The 17,480-nt window shown below is 44.2% G+C and overlaps 1 protein-coding gene across 2 annotated transcripts in view; it reads left to right on the forward strand.

Moving 5' to 3' along the window:
- Window positions 1-17,480, forward strand: part of LOC124999039 (MAM domain-containing glycosylphosphatidylinositol anchor protein 2-like) — a 177,454-nt gene that overhangs the window by 119,992 nt on the left and 39,982 nt on the right. For both annotated transcript variants that reach the window (XM_047573781.1, XM_047573782.1), the window contains exon 10: window positions 7,283-7,555. In XM_047573781.1, coding sequence (XP_047429737.1) covers window positions 7,283-7,555 — 273 coding nt within the window. The remainder of the gene's footprint in view (window positions 1-7,282; window positions 7,556-17,480) is intronic.

Raw genomic sequence — 17,480 nt, forward strand, 5'->3', positions numbered from 1 at the left:
CTCGTCTGACGTCCAGCCGTGAAAGGTCATCCATTATCCCGCCGCGCCGCAGCATCCCCCTGCTGTATTGACAACAGTGGACCACGGTGACTTATAGAGAGTGACTGCTGTTAGTGACACTCGGATGGAGATGACATGCCTCCAGAGGAAAGGGGGGGGACTCCGTGGCCTCGGCTGTAGGACGTTAAATTTCCTCCCTTCCTCACATAGGTTTGTCCTCGGCATGTGGTTGCATCACACATTGTCACATGGAGTGAGACACGCGGTGAAGGACGTCAGCGCACCGCAGACGGAGCTGGCTCTCCCTTTCAGCGCACTTTCTTCGGAGAATGCAATTATTTCTCATTATGTAGTATTCTTTTAATAAAGAAGCCCTCTTGCGCTCCGGTTCTTGATGTGGTACAGCACTTTCATCTGTCCTCCATCTTCAAAGCCGAACACATAATGAAGAGACTTATTAGGGCTTTGCTATTGATAAATCAATCATTCTGCCATGTTCCATCTTCAGAACCAGTTCAGTTTGTCAGGCTCTTGTTACTTATTAATAGTTGGCATCAAAGCCTGACTTTTAAAAGCACTCGAGTTGTTAGATTGCTTTGACACACTTTGAGTATATTGTGGAAATGTGTTCAGCATGTGTACACAGCAACGCGCACTGTTGACTCCGTTTAACGGATACGCGGACCTTTCTCATCTTTCTCGGCCTGAGAATTTACTTTATTAAGTCCGGCCTGGACCTGCTTTTGTTGTTCGCTCCCCACGCCTGTCGGTATGCTCCCTCCTTTCTTTCCCTTGGCCCGTCTCACGGTGTGTAAGCACAAGCCAATCCCTCTGAGATGCTTTTCTCGCCTGCATTTCCAGGTCCCAGCGTGAGTCGTCCGCCTTTGGTGGTGAGCCATGTGCAAAGCCGCGTTTAGTAACTTGATCAAGGGACCGAGGTACAGTCCTCTGAAGCAAAGAGCATTAGAGGCGTGAAGAACGACTCTGGCAAGTCAACAGCTTTGATATGTAAAAACCTGCATCTGTGGGCTGGCAGAGGCGACGCCAGGAGGAGAGGTAGAGGGAATGGAAGGAACGTCTGCCTTTGGAGCCGTCGCTCTAATAGAATTGTCGACGCCAAATCCCAAGCTGTGACACCCTAATGTTCTTAGTCAAACTGACTTGGCATGGTCCAGGGGCTCGAGAGAAGGAGCGAAGAAGCAGACAGAATTAGAGGGAAGGAAGAGGTACAGAGTGGTCTTCTGTCCTAGATACCGCTGTCTGTCAGAGTTACAGTTCTCGAGTTCTGCCTCAGCCCAGATTCACGCGCGGGAACCTTTTACCCAGGCTTCCGTTCTGCTCCCCCTGACATCGTCCGTGACACCTGCCTGATGCAACCCTGCTCTCGCAGGGAAAGCACCTCGCTATCTGACACACATCAAAAAGACACACCGGGATAAGGAGCTGCTGCCTGGGCAAAAGTAATGAGCAGAATTACGCGATTATTGTTTTCAATTAATTTCCCCTACTGCATCTATAAGGCCCGCGATGCCGCGGCCCCTGAGGCCCACTCTAATGTGAATCATATTAGAGCGTTTCACATTAGCCTAACGCCAACCTGACGCCAGCAAATTAATCTTTTGCATTACGGCAGGGCCCGCACACCGCATTTGAACATGAATTTTATCTTTTTTTCTTGGGCTGTGGCGGGGGGAGGGGGGTCACATTGAATTGATCAGCCGCAACAAATCCACCCCAGAAAAAGGTCACTGAATATGTGCGCGTTGTAAACAGAAGACTGCACTCGGCTTAGATGGACTACTTCACGACTTGGTCAGTGGAGGAGCTAAACCTATTAGCGGATCACCGGGCCAGTCCTCGCACTAAAGAATCTACGCTGATTATCATTAACTATGTATTTAAATTCATAAACTACCCCCGCGTTTTAATAACAGTATGGTAATACGCTTAAGTTCATTGTTTGATTGCAGCCACTGTAGCACAAGGGAAAGAGGGCGCGTCGACGCGGAGCAGCCTCTCCCTACATTATTCAACACAGAGACTCATTATAAATCAGATGAATCAGGGTTATCATTTCATATTCTCTGTATATATGCCTTTGACTCCCTAATGAATGTGTTTTCCTCTATCAAGACTTGCTGTTGACGCGTGTAGCGCTACAAAGGTTATTTCCTCACAAGAATGCGTTCGCTTCCGCCCGAATGTGCGCCCTGTGCTTTTCCCTTTATTCTCCCACATACAGCTGCTCGAGTGAAATTTTCTTTTTTTGTGTGTGTGTGTTTTGTTTTCTTGAATGGAGCGCTGCTGTGTCACATGTTAGTACAACAGAAAATAAATAAGCGGATGAAACAACGGGGAGCGCGAGGTGTCACGCGGGAAGACTTTATTTGGAATTGTTTTAGTACATTTCAGTGGTAAATGTTGTACTTGTTTACCCCTCAAACACATGATATAACTAAAGAGTTCTCAACCTTTTTGACTTGTTGCAGGTGATCACTGAAGCATCTTTTTTTTTAGAGCTTTTTAGATTTATTTTTAGAGTTATTGTCAGATTGTCCTTCTCAACTTCCCAGATTCATTTATAGTTTCATTTATATAATTGCTTGAGGCTAAACATATCCGGTATTTTACATTAAAGCAAACTAGGGCTGTCCTGATCAAGTTTTACTTACTGGAATCCATGTCCATCCAATATAGTGCAATAAACTGTTAAAGCTAATCTAAAGTGGCTCCAGAATCCTGTGTTCTCTACTACAGAAACAGGCTGCTCATCCAACGCCATAAACTCTGTAATATTTTTTCACCTTGACTCTGTTTCCAGGAAACTTCCCCGTTTTAGTTGTGGTGTTTTAGTTGCAGCCTTTGCCTAAGTGATTTTTTTTTTTAGTAGGTGACGAATCAAGTCGGTGGTATTGAGTGAGGATCTCCTACTACCACTTCGCCAGACACCCACATTTCACAATTTACAGTCAGCGGTCTGACTGACATCATTTTCCGAGGGTAAAATGCATCCAAACAGAAGACGTATTTAGTCAAGTGACATTGCTTAATCTTCTTTTTCTTTTTCTTTTGGCCACACTCGCCAACCGGCGTTAAAACTAAAGACGTTTTTGGCGTTGCATGGATGTGATTTTTTTGGTCACAGCGGAGCTAAAACAAATAACTCCAAAAGCTGGGGCTCGGCTGAATTGCAAACTGAATTGTACTGTTTTAAAAGTGCCTGGATGGCCCGGGATGCCGCTCTCCCAAAACCGACTGGGAGACCCCCAGAGCAAATATTAAAAGTCACGAAAACCGATTCCGTGTCTTTTCAGGGCCACGAAATTAGGCACCACTGGGCAAACCCCAAAGCGTACTGTGTGAAACAGCTACACCTGCACCATCTACAGTTCACACAAGCTACATCATTAGTAGTGATAAAATGCTGTAATGTGATGCACTGACAGACGGAACCAGACCTGTATTTTTTTCCTGTTCACCATTTAGTACAAACTTAAATGACACCCCCCCACCTTTTTTTTTTCCCCTGACGTCTTCATAAATTCACCTTATCCCGACATCGGTAAAAGATCACACACTTTTTAGGTTGGGTGTGACTCTGGTGATAGACATGACCTCAGAAAAACTATATAAAGAACTGTGGATGAGTGCAAACCATTTCTGTGCTACCGTGAACCGTAGTTTCTCCTCTTGATCTGAAATAAAGGTGAAACATGACGGGTTTTGTTGTGGTAACTTTAATTTAAAATGAAAGCAGTGGAATTAATTACACCATTGTTTCTGATACAAAAGACACATATCTTATTTGGATCAGGGAAAATGGGAGATGTGAATGCATGCAGAATGCAGCTGGATGTGCCAGACCACGTCAGGCTCACATCGTGATTGGATCTCAGCCAGGTGTAAATGCAGTCAGTGCAGCGTGACCTCGTCCTCCAGAAAGAAGTCCACCACCAGGCAGCTTGAAAGGTCAGCTGACACCGCCTTCCCCCTGCTAGCTGAAGCAAGTCCAAGCAAAGCTGCAGGCGGTAGCAGCCAGTGGCATCTTGACCCGTGACAATTCAAGCGGTCCCGCATTATGCAGATAAAACTAATAAACCAGGTGTTATTGAAGAAACTCATGAAGCGGCCCGGATAACGTCTCCGGATGCTCTGTTGTTATCTGGAGGGCTGATGCACATCATCTGTAATGTGCTATGGGTGATTTCATCCCCAAATTTAATATTTGTTTTTGCATAGCCTGTATTAGCATCCGCCTTTCATTGTTTGTGCTGACCACATATTAAATGAGACACGCTTATATGTGGGAATTCGAAGCAGTAGTTAGCGATGGCCGCCATTCTGCACTGCACCAGAGGCTTTTATTTTATTCTTTTGAGCTCATTTTGCTGATGACTGGCTCACGTTGAGTATTTATATATCATTCACATTTTCTTATGTGCACAAGGAGGAAAAACCTTCAGACAAAAAAGGACGAACCAAAGACAAAGCAGTCCAAATGAACACGTCCGTGAAGAAGGCGCACGCTCCCACTTCATGTGCGCTCGGTACGGTACGTTCTCCTCTTGCAGCCTTGCCCGCAGGAGCTGCATGTCTTTTTTTTTTTTTTTCCCCGCGCGCCCGCCCAAAGCACGTTGAGGGAAAATGAAACCCATTCCGACTGAGGCTGAAATTTATTGTAAACCAGTCAAGCGGTATCCAGAAATACAGGTGCCCACAACCTCTCCTCAGCTTCCCACTCACGTGCAAAAAGGACACGTTTTTTTTTTTCTTCTTCCCCCAAGCGCTTGCGTGTCTTTGTTCAGGCCTCCTCCCCGTGGACGCCGATCCACGTGGAGCGCGGGGAGAAGGCCTCCGCGCTCCTGAATGCTGTTTTCCTCCACATTACTGTCAAGGTATCCATCGGTGACTGATGATGGATCACATCTCAGCCAGGGCTCCGGGGGTTTTCCCCTTGGCCTGTGACTTACAGCAACTCTGAGCCGTCGCTGCTGCGCTCACCGCAGCGAGCCCGGCTCAGGGAATACTGCGCGGGACCTTTTCCCCCTTTCGTCCTCCTGCTCGCCGGGCAGCTGTTTCACAGGAAATGCACAGAGGCAGATGAGACATGTGCCCTTGTTTAAAGTATGTTTTGGTTACATAAGGGTTTTTTTTTTGTTTTGTTTTCATTTGCTGCAGATCCAAACCTCGTCTTCATTTGTGTTTCTGTGTGAATGGAACTGCACTTACTGCAATTTGGTCTAGTGCCACTCAGGGTGATGTGAGCCACTGCACCCCGCAAACCTACAACTTTAATGTGATAAATAGAGTTTTTGACTTTTTTGGCGGAAGTTAGACATAAGCATTTACGTGACATTTCACTTTCTTCATTCTTCACTCTTTTGAACGACATCAGATGACCTTTTTTTTTTTTTTTTACTTCATTTAAGTCCAAACCTCCCGGAAGATGCGTGTTTACTTCTCCTGTCACGGCATGTGATATGATTTATGATTTTTTTCACATTTCAGCCCAGTCATTAGACGATCTAATGGCGTGTCATTAATCACAGTAGCCGCTGAGCGAATTGCAGGATGTTGTTTGTTGAGTGATAATTAGCATCGATCCCGCACCGGACTGTTATGTTTTGGTGAATTATTTTGCATTCCGTGTGGTGTTTACAGCCCACGTTTTCCTTGCGCACCCACCCACCCACCCACCCCCTCTCTGGCCTCGGGGATCTGCCCCGGCCCGCGGTGAACTCAATTATGTGCAACAGTAAAACAAAAATGAAAGCCGTCTCTTGTACAAACACATGCATTCGGTATCGAAAACGCTCCAAAAAAGCATCTTTCCCATTTTTAATATTTTTTTTAAGAAAAAATGGCTGATTTAGGTAGCAGATAATGACATTAATAGTGTTATCAATTTCTATGCTCTAAAATTTTTAATACACTGTTCGTTTAATTGCATATCCTATCAAGTTTGGAAGGCTCAGTAATTAGATTATATTACTGAGTGTGAATAATGTAGAAGATTATGTTGCAGATTACAGTTTCAATCAGGTAATCAGTGATCTGTAACAGATTACATTTTGAAAAATAGCATCCCCAGTCCTGGCTATAGCTGCCGCCTCTCCCCTACTCTGTCAGGAATTATGCAAATTTCCAGCAATTAAGGGGGCTCGTGTCATTCTCTTCTCCTCGGCATTTACCGTTGTTCTTCAAGGCCCGCTGCGACTTTTGTCGAGGGCCCGGCGAGACGCGCGGACGCCTAAAGTGGGGAAATTATTCACGACCGCTTCGGCTGCTCGCACACATTTTGTCCTCGGCAGAGCCTCACCTCGCACGCGCCACAGTGCGCCTAATCTCTCAAGCACCCGCCGCGCCGCTAAAATAAAAACATTATGCATATTAAAATTCTGCAGGATCGAGGTCTGGGTTGCGTCGAGGTCACGTTTCGGGCTCCTGACTCCGCTCAGAGACAGCAGGCTAAATAATTCAGCGGCAGGTTGTCTGCGTGGGAAGAGGTGAAGCCTGTCAGATACTCAAATAAGTTATTAATTTTCCATTTTGCAAGCTTGAGGTGCACTTCATCATCCTGTTAACAACTTTCTGTGAAGCGTGACTGATTTTCCGCTCAGAACATTGTTCCAGGTTTTCTACAGAATTGATCTTCCAGCAACCCATTGCCGGTCTCCTCACAATTGTTTTCATTCTTCATCTGTTGCTGAAGTGTATTGACTTTTTTTTTTCTGATTGTTTAAAGTTTACTTTAACAGTTTGGTTAAATCTCACCGTTTTTCCCTCACCTCTTTCTCTGCTCCTGTTCATGTTAAAATATTAGAGAGTCTTCTGCAATGTTTCTCTCCTGTTTCAGTGCATGTGTGTGATTTTAATATGTTATCCATTCTCTATTATGTCATTCTCAGGTCTCCATTGAAATTGAAGAATATCGATCAGAGCCATTTTCCATGTTTTAACAAAGCGTGTCCTTAAGATTTTTTAAGTACTTATTTGAATGTAACTCTCTGCCTGATCTTTGTAAATATTCTTGTCTGTCTGAGACTATCTGGTTTGACCAAGAAGCCTCTCAGCTGAATAGCGTTTGTCTTGCTTAGATCTCAACTCACCTTCCTCCCACTCGCTCTCTTTCTTCCATTTCTTCCATTTATTCGCCCTGTTTATCCAGAGCAGAGTTTTTGCATTCGGTCTTATTTCCCCTGCGCTCACATCCTTGACACGCTTTCCTCCCCCCTACGTAATGTCGGCCGCCTGAGCGTCTCTGTCTCCCCCCCTCCCTCAGACCCTCCGACGGTGGAGCCGGCTTACATGGAGATGCGTCAGGGCCTGGGGAGGCCGGTGGTGATGACCTGCAGGGTGCTGCGAGCCCACCCCTCCCGCGTGCTGCGCTTCGAGTGGCTTCTGTCCAACCGGCTGCTCCACGCCGGGGCCTTCGACGCCCAGCGGGACGAGACGGAGTACACCATCCGCAGCTTGAATCGAGACGGCTGGGGCGAGTACACGTGTAACGTCATCAACGAGGCCGGCGCGGGCAAATGCACCTTCCAGGTTACAGGTAAAGACTGACTGTTGTTACGCCCCGTTACTTCTTCCTTTCGTTTTCGCAGCGACATTACACTTCTTTTAAAGGTCTTAGACTGAAAACATGTGCACCATTTGCTCATTTGATATTCTAATTAGAATGCTGAAACAAAAAATGGATAAATACTGACTTGTTAGTGATAGATGTGAGTTCTTTTTTTGACTTTTGACACTATGCTTCAAATCAAAAATAGACATTTTAAAAACCCAAAAGTATGGAGGATTTATTTGTGGGTTAAGTTTTAAAGTGTAGTTGATTAAACTGGTTGTTAAAACCAACAACAACAACTGTAGATGGTATCTGCTGGAGATAGCCTCATTAGCTTCTTGATGCATTTTCACTGTTCATAAATCCCCTAAATGACTCTAAATAGGGTTCAGGGATACATTTAATAGTGACCCGGGTGTGTGGAGGACTTCTTTGTGTGCCGCCTTTCAGTCAGAGACGAGAGACTACTCACAACTGTAAGTTAAATTGAATTGAACTGCTGGTATTACTGTTATTGCTCCACAAAATTCAGTTATATGGTTTTTATCATGCGAGAACTGGGTTGTTGAAACTTCAGGTTTGCTCCGACAAGTGTAGTGTCTATCAGCTGGAGATTCATTAGCTCCTTGATACATTTTCAACCACAGATCCTATAAAGGATCCTAAGCACGCATGTGATGGCTACAGAAGATGCTAAAAGAATGCAGCACAATCAGGACTGGTTAGATTCATGTTTTATTGTTTCATCACTGGAGTGTGGACTTCACCAAACCCTGTAATGAACGGCACAGAAACACTACACAATACATTTTTTTGTAGTGTATCACACAGTATAATGTTACAAAACAAGGTACTATGAACCCCTTAGCCCCGACAATAGAGCTGGGTTGTTCGTCTGAACTCATTAGCCAAACCTCTATTGAATCCCATTCCGCTGCTTTATTTCTCACATCTTTGTTTTGTTCCTGAAAGCATAAAACGAATGACATTATCCTCAGACCCTTTACACACAAAGAGTCTTTCTTAGTGCAGCCCACGTGTCCATTGCTTCGGCGTATATAGCAGCTGCGCAAAGCCGTGGTTTGCCCATCTATTTATAGAATTGGGCTTTATGGAACGGTCAATTATTTTAATTTACAGGTCAGAAAATATGCCACACTTCACTGGCACTCTGAGAGACACATGAGTGGGTATTAGTGCTATCATACGGACTGCCGGTGTGTTTCAGGCACCTAGCCGCGCTCGGTGGCTGGTCATCGTACATCCGCGCTTTTACCGCACATCTGTATATCTACAGCGAGCTCCTCGGTGCACTTCTCACCGGGTAATTAATGTGTTTTTGGACAGCTGAAATTGGCCCATCAAGCATGAAACAGTGCTCTTGTCTGTCTCGATGTGTGACAGACAGTTCGTTTAAAAGGCGACTGAAGGGGGAAGGAATCATAGATTGTCAGTCTGGATGTCCACCAGGTCTGCTTTTTCCCCGTTAACCTCTTTCCTCTATGATTTTTTTTTTCCCTTTCTTTCATCAAGAGCACCAAATGTCCATCTTCTAGCTGGCTGTTATGACAGGACTAAATTAGTTTGGCCACGGAGGGTGACCACAGGAACTTTGGCCGAGGTTTCAATCTCTCAGACCTCCCATTAGAGATGGGAGTCGCGGGGTCACAGTGGGGAGTATCTGGTCACTTTGATCCTGTGCCACAGGTTGCTCTCCTCTTTGATATTGTCCATTTCTCTCTGTCTCACGCTGCTTTCTAATCATTCCGGCGCTCATCTTTTTTCTTTAAAGGTCCTTCTCTTATGTCCTCCTTTCGCTCCAGCGTTCCTGCAGAGAGAGGAGAGAACAGTCCTCCTGCGCGTGTCATAAATCAGTCCGTCCTGCTGAAACAGGTAGAGCAGAGAGATAGAGGCAGATAGTCCCCTGCAGCCGTTTGTTTTTCTCAGCCGAGCTCGGGGGTTTTTGCCTTCCCTCGCTCGCGCTCCCTCCCTCTTTCTACTTCCACTCTTCCCTTCCCTTTCATCCTCCATCCCTCCTTCCCTCCCGCCCATTGCTCCAGATTCCCACCATCTGGACTCGGCGTTTGCCAAAGGTATGGAGGCTCTTTTAGCAACCCCCATGAGTGCAAGAGCATGGTGCAGAAAATCCACTTTGGTTCCTCCCATCATCTATGAAATCTGCTCCCCCAACTCCACCTCTTATTCTTTAATTTTAATGTGATCCCGAAACCCCCGAAAGCCACGATGCCTGCGCCGCTCTGCGGTGTAACTGAAATAAATATCCGTTGTTGGGAACGTGCACATGAGCTCCTCTCCGTGTGACGTGTGGGAGCGTCTCTAGTCGAAACTCATGAAATATTTGTTATGGCTCATGCAGTTAGGCACGATCCTGGTTTACCCACTTCACGGAGGCAGGTAGGCACCTCAGTGGATATTCCCTCCCGGATTTCTTGGCTCGCGTTGACGTGCAACAAACACATCAGTCAGGGGTTTCGCAGCCTAAAGCCACTTGCAGATACAGTCAACATGCCACACACCATACGCGCTACCATGCCAGACACATGCAAACACAACAAAGTTGGGCATGGGGCCATTCCTAGGCACATATAAATGCTCTCGCCTAGAAAAGAACATCGTGCCATAGGAGAGTGTGTGAGCGCACGTGCGCGGACGCCCGCGTGCCAAGCCATCGGGACATCTGTGGAATCAGTGAGCTGACTGTAATGGCCAAGTTGGCCATTAAATCGTGCCAGGGGAGACACCCCTCAGAGGGATGAAATGTGTACCACTGAGCTTTGGCCCGTGCTCCCCTCGTGGGAACCCCGATTTTCCAGCTAATGCCGAAAATCACACTACTTAGAGGAAATGGAGTTGGGCGAAAAAAGAAACACTTCTTTTTCCTTCGTCCGCCTTGTTTTTCCTCTTTGATTTCATTTCATTTTCTGGTCTGTAGGCGGCAAATGAGCGCCCATGAAAGCAGCGACAGTGCCAAACACGGGTCAATGGAAAACTCAGGCCTCAAATTTGAAAGGATATACCAGCACCTTATATGCGGCATCTGAAAGGATTGCGCGGCTTAGAAAAGAAAGAGGAATAATCATCATTGAAGCACACGAGATAAGAGATTCTGAAATTCAGCCTCCAGCGTGAAACTGCCTCCTACACATGCCATAACTTCAAGTGGCTTTGTTGGAGCACTTCTCAGCTCTTTGACTGCGCCGCTGCCTAATTCTGTTCTCGAGAGTTCTATAAAGGTGTCTGAATCGGGAGTTGATGTTGGTTTATCAGGATTTTCAATGGCATCCTCCACACCTGCCGTTTACAAGAGATCCAGTCGCTAGCAGAGCATCCTGTGCACAGGTGTGGACGCACCAGAGACACAGTGACGATGCACTGAGATCCAACGTCGTACTTAAATCATAAAAAAGTGCAACAGCGGAGAGATATTTGAACAGTGCCAGGAAATATACTTTCTTTTTTTTATCATTTCTTGTGCTTTGTGTTTTTAATTACGGGAGGAAAAGGCACATGGAGTGCATAGCTGTATGTCATCGGCTAACAGCTGTGAATCTGTTGGGCTACGCAAACAGAAATGATTTTCATGTTAATCGGGGATGTGCGATCGGATCATATGTGCTCACCTGAGTGCCATGTCTGTGCCAAGTACGAACTGCTTCTTCGACAGCTACTTCTGATCACTGAACGTCCATTTCCTGCCAGTTCCACTCATCCATTTTGATTTGTTATGGAATCATCAGGATTATTTATTCAGGAAACAGCCTTTTTATGACTGAGTTCACAGGTCGCACAATTAGCTAAACTTTATAAAGTGTAGAATAGGTTCATTGCATTTGTCCAATCACCATAAAGTCAATATGTAAATGGTAAATGGCACATCCTGGAGTTTGAACCGCTAAACCTGTTGTATGTTGTGATCAGACGAGAAGGAGTAAATTCTCTGGGACGATGTCCAGATTGTCCGTTGGCTGCACTGTGTGAGTTGTTCATTAAATTCTTTCAGATCCACGTAATTGGCCCATTGGTGTCCAAAAATAAAGAAGTGTTTTGCTTTTAGAGTGACACACTTCATTTCACTTTCCTTTTTTCTTGGCTGTCTATTTTAATATATCCGCATTTAATCCGTCATCTATTTTCAGTTATGCTAATGTCATTCTAATTTATTAATTTTTTTGTATGTTTGTTTGTTTGGCTCTTTGAGGTGTTATGAATAGGCCTCTGGGGGCCGTTTCTTGAGCGGGTATAATCGGATCCTTTTAATGCGATATTTTTGTCATTTTCGTATCTTTAAATAAAAGCCAAAAACTAAATTGATTTTACTTTCAAACCTGAACACTGCTCTGACTCTGGGATTTATAAACCTTATCAGCCTTGGTCTCCGGTGAAGATTTGTGCCTCGGCTTCGGTGATTTAAAGGAACTCGTCTATCTGCCTGTGTCGTCCGTGGCCGGTCCACCCGGGTTGAACCTCACCCCTTCGCTGCTTGAAGGATGATGTCGAAAAGTATGTGAAGCTCAAAGAGACGTACTGACATTGATGGATCCTGTTGGTCGTAATGCCCAACGCTGTAGTCAGAGTAAAAAGGCAGCGTATGAATAATGTTATCTGTGATCAGAATAAAAATCTGTCAGGCTTGAAGGACGGGCACAGTCTGCTCTGATGTTTTTCTGCCCTATTTTTTATGCCCCTGCTTCTTTTATATCACAACAGTATCATAAACACGTCGGTTTAGATGAGCCTCCCTTTTACTCTGATCAATATGCATGAAATCAGAAGTCACAGTTCCTGTTAATATCAACAGCAGTCTGCTTTACGTTAATTGCTTAGTTGACGAGGGGAGAAGTTGAGAAAGAATTAGCTGAACTGTAGGTGTAAAAGTGACTCATTAAGAGTTCAATGCCATTTCCCCCGAGGGATAAAAATGCCATGTAGAGATTTTATTCTCTGTCCCAAAAGGACAAAAACAGCCAATTACCGGAGTCTTCTAAAGCCTTTTCAGTTAGCTGTTCATACAGCCTTTGTTGGTTTGTCGTGGCCAGCTGTGCGTCCATATTCAAGCGTCACGTCTGCCACGAACGACTGCGTCATACATCAACCCAGCCGCCGTGCAGCGAGCGCTTAGCATATGGTGGGACAAAGTGTTTTCCCGAAGATGAAACGCGTTCATAAACCCTCAAGAAATGAGAAGGAAGTCTGCAAACAAGGTCAACTTCTTGCCTGAAGGGTTTTCATTTGAGCTCTTATGATTCCTCGCGATGGCTACGCTGTGGTAAACAGGCCTTACAAAAAAAAAATAAATCAATTAAGCCGACGTCTCCCACCCAAGGTTGTATGTTTGAGGCGAGGGATGTGGGTTAGGTAATGTGCTTCATTAATGTCGTACATATTTCAGAGGAAGTTCGTGATCAAATTTGTTTCTTTTTTGTGGATGAGCTCTTTGAAATGCAGTTTCAAATGGACGATCAATTGGTCGCAATAGAAGAGTTTGAACACTGGCGTATTTTGTCAATTAAAAAAACGGCTACATTTACAATGAGCACTCAGACGGAGTGAATACGGTCTTTTCATGCGTTCCTGAAGCGGAGTTTTTGTGGCACTCTTTAAGGAAACTAATCAAAACATACAATGATGTGAGTCACTTTAATTAACCTTGTCTTCCTTTCCTCTGTTTCAGATTGCCGTCGCCTCTTTTCACTATCAGCCTCACTATATATTATAAACTGCATGAACAAATGTGACTCTATCAGCCAGGCAGGCAGGCTTATGTAACGTTTGCTCTACACTACACTGTAAACACAGCTGGCTCTATACAGCGAAACAGTGCCAAGTGAAGTGCAGACAGTAATTATCCTTGCCTATTTATTTATTTCTTTGTTGGAAAATCTGTTTTTTTTTTGTTTTTTTTCTGGTCGCATTAGCATCTCAGCAAGACACGATCGGTTTGTGCGATGCCGTCGTCACTCGTGACAGAAAGGTTTACCTTGCAGTCTGGTGACCTTCAGGAAAACATTTCCTCACACTTCCACGTGTTTCTCCATGAGAACGACGAAACATTTAGAGAGAAATTACACTGTTTAATTATTAAGACAAGTTTTCTTGCCTGAACTTGTTTTTTTTTCTCCCTCTCAGAATGATTTGTATCAGGCTGATGAATGAGCCCTCCTTCCCCTCTACATCAAAATATTGTATTTTAAATAGCTTTATCCATGTAATGGCCAAGTGATCTGTAGTCGGCTGCCCAAAGCACCATTAACCTGATTTATTGTCTAAAATGCAGAACAAAACGTTCTGTTTGTGCTGCGTTGATTTTGACTTATTATCATGGGCGATTATGAGAATTGATCAAACTGGTTAGAGGGCGAATGAAATCTCTAATCTTGTTTTTCCACCATTAAAAAGGCGCTCACCCACTTTAGATTTGTTTAGACTTGACTCGGTGCAATTAAAGGAATTGACTGAAATTCGACAATACTTTTCGTTAAGTCCCATTCTACTCAGCGGCGTCTTATGACAATCTACTGCCTTTTTGCATTGCCAGATACTCACATCTTCTTCATGGCACTAAACTGGAACTGTGCTGATGCTACGTAGAGGTTTTTATGTCTGGTGGAAATGTGGCAGCCAATCAATCCGTCTGGATGGGCTCTATAAGTGATCTAGTCATATGTATCAAGAAAACTAAATCCCATTTAGTTGATTAAGATGTTTAGATTCCGTTATTGCACCGGTCGTTCAAGATACTGTACAGTGAAATAACTAAACGGAGGAACAGTAAACAGTGATTATGACATATGTCACTCAGTAAACGTCAGTTTATTTGTTGTTCTCATTCTGTTCAGTTTTGTCTCACTGCAACAGTTGAAATATGCCCCATAATAAAATCCAAACAGTCATATTCTGATGAGTCTGGCTATGGCAGGCTATGTTGAACATATACGTATGTAGGCCTGTGTATACATTTATGCTGTTGTTGGTCCTTGCTCTGGTCCTGATTGCACGTAGAACTTCCAACTATTAATACCTATGTAGTCTGTGTCTGACGTTCATTATGTATTTTTAGATTTTTTCCACCTTTTCGTTGGCGAACTACAGACATGGACAAAATTGCCCTGATCTCAATCCCACTGTGCATTTGTGTAAGGAGCTGAAACAAGCAGTCTGGAGAAGGCACCCTTCAAAGCTTAGACAGCCGGAGCAGTTTGCTCACCAGGAGTGAACCAAGGTACCTGTGGACAGGTGCAGAAATCTCATTGAGAGTTAGAGAAATCACTTGATTGCCTCAAAAGCTTGCGCAACACAATATTACGTTATGCCATCATTTTTGTCCAGGCCAGTTTCATTAGTTTGTTTTTTTAAATTATTCTTTTGAGCCACAATTCAAAAGCAATGTCTGATTTCCATTAGTTCATTTTCCGAAAATTCTATTATTACTTTTGTTAGTGTCAAGTTTATTTCAGTGGCTGCCAACAAGGGTGCCAACAATTTTGTCCATGTGTGTATACAACTAACGGTCCCTTTTACCCAGGAATAGTGCTCTGCTGGCTTGTTGGAAGACTGAACACAGGTGTGTCAACCTCCATGATGGTTGAATTCCAATAATCCTTCAGTGTAGGCGGAGAGTAGGGGTTGAATGACTATATGTGGACATAAAAACACAGTGGAAAGTCATGGATACACACTGTAGCGGCTCACATAAAGGAAGCTACGGAGACTTTTCTGCAAGTTTATTGAAGCTTGAACGCACAACAGAACTGAACATAAACACATGGGTTTATCAATACTGTGCACTGCAGGACCATCAATAGTGTTTAATAGTACCTCACAGCATGCGGCGAGACAGGAGAGTGTAGCCGTGATTAAAAATATAGTATATCTCTGAAGCCTTTTCCTTGTATATCAGCTAAAGGTCTGTTAATGTGAGAAAATGAAATTCACCAGTGCACCGGTGGGGCCTCCTTCTCAGTGTTACTGCCGTTCAGAGGCTTGGATCGTTCCACTGCTAAGGCTCCTCACCTGTCTTCTCGGAGGCATCCGTAGTCGACTTCCTGTTTGAAGCACCATGACCCAGCAGTAAAGTCGACCAACCCCCAACTATGATTTCCCCACTAAGGTTGAGGCTGATGTAATTGCTATACTTGTCTTATAGTCAGCTGTCAACATGACTGTAAATACTATTAAGCTGAGCGTTTCTGTAACACTGCAGCCACAAGTCTGACGGTTAGCACTGAAGACTGAATTCTTAAAGACTGCTCCAAGATATATAGTTGTTCCAAAAGTAATGTGCTAAAACACTTGGGCTCTGCAGTGTTTATCAAGTGTCACCAAACGGGACTTAGCAGTGCTTTTGTCTGGATCTATTTTCTGCTGTGCATAAAACATATTCGGTTCTCCAGTGAGTATTTACAGCAACCGGTTGCTGTATGTGGAACTGACACAAAATAAAGATGTCACCCAGTGCAACGGTGTAGCTCACGGGTGTGTCTTTAATAGTTTTTGTACAACAAAAACAGGTCTAAGCCACAGAGGAATAAGTTGTGTCTGGTTGTGACAGTTCAGTAATCTACTATATGCAAGAGCACAGCAAATCAAGACCAGACATACTCATTGAACTTCTGACCTTCACCATCCTCCATTTATTCACCCCCTGAGAGTCGTAGTTAACGTCACATCAGAGGAGACCAAGTGGTTCCTCGATCTTTTCGCGCCAACGAGCCACCAGGGAGCCACCCAGGAGACCTCTAAAACTGTTTAAGAGAACAATGCTATTATGATTCATCTGCGAAGTAAACTAACTTGACAGGTTTTATCCAATTTTCTGACATACACAAACTACTTGCTGAATCTCCACGTGGGTACATCAAATCCCACTGCTCCTTTTGTTTGAGCTAACAATGGCAGCTCTACTGTCTTTTCCATGCCTATTAAAAATCATCCGCCCTGGGTATTGTCAGCCTTCAATAAACAAGCGCAAATAGCAGGGGGACAAACACAACAACGTGTCATTGAGGTGAATTACTATTCTGCGCCTGGAAGGTCATCTCGCGAGCTTGTTTCAGGGTCTCGATTAAACGGCAGTGTTCTGCCAGCTCCTTCTGCAGCTGTCAGAAATCGCCTTTCATCTGTGACTGGGAAGCTGGAAACCTGAAAGATTTATTCAGTTCATGCCGCAATTGTGTTGAAAATGAATCCTTACCAATTCCAAAAAAAAAAAAAAAAGTGGTTCTAATACAGCTGTATAAAATTATTTGCACTGGCAGGCGTTTTGAAGGTCGGGACACTGAGCAGACACATAGGATCTGGCCGCAGCTGCTTCAAAAGTTGTAAATATATCAGAACCAGAGAAGAGGGAAACATGTCAATGCGAAGTACCGACGCTTTGCATGCATGAGAAACTTGTGCGGCTGTCAAAAACTGAGGTATAAAGTTGTACAAATACTTGTGATTCTAGCCATACCTGCCAATTTTCACATTTTTCCTAGGTTTCTTCTGTGTACCGAACCCGATATTCCTGTATTTGTCCGCTTGTCAGATTGTCTGTAAAACATAGTAGACATGTGATCCAGAATCCACACGCCGCATATAATTCCCACCCATCTGTCACGGCAACAAGCAACTGTGTGTGTGCATAGCAGCTTTCTGTGGGAGCAGACTGGCCAGTAGAATACAAAATGAAGCAGCTACTAGATAAGTGTTGTCAAAATGTCAGGGAAGGAGAGCATCACACTGAAACACACTAATTTAAACATACGTGGGTTTCACAGTTTTCATTTATATTAGCTAGTTATCATGTTAATGTTAAAGGCCTTTTTGTACCCCATTCAGGTATGATTCAAGCATCCCTGGAAGATTTAACCAAAATAACCCAGATGTTAGATAGCCACAATCACTGACA

This window comes from Mugil cephalus, chromosome 21 (genome assembly GCF_022458985.1).
Source record: "Mugil cephalus isolate CIBA_MC_2020 chromosome 21, CIBA_Mcephalus_1.1, whole genome shotgun sequence".
NCBI lineage: Eukaryota > Metazoa > Chordata > Actinopteri > Mugiliformes > Mugilidae > Mugil > Mugil cephalus.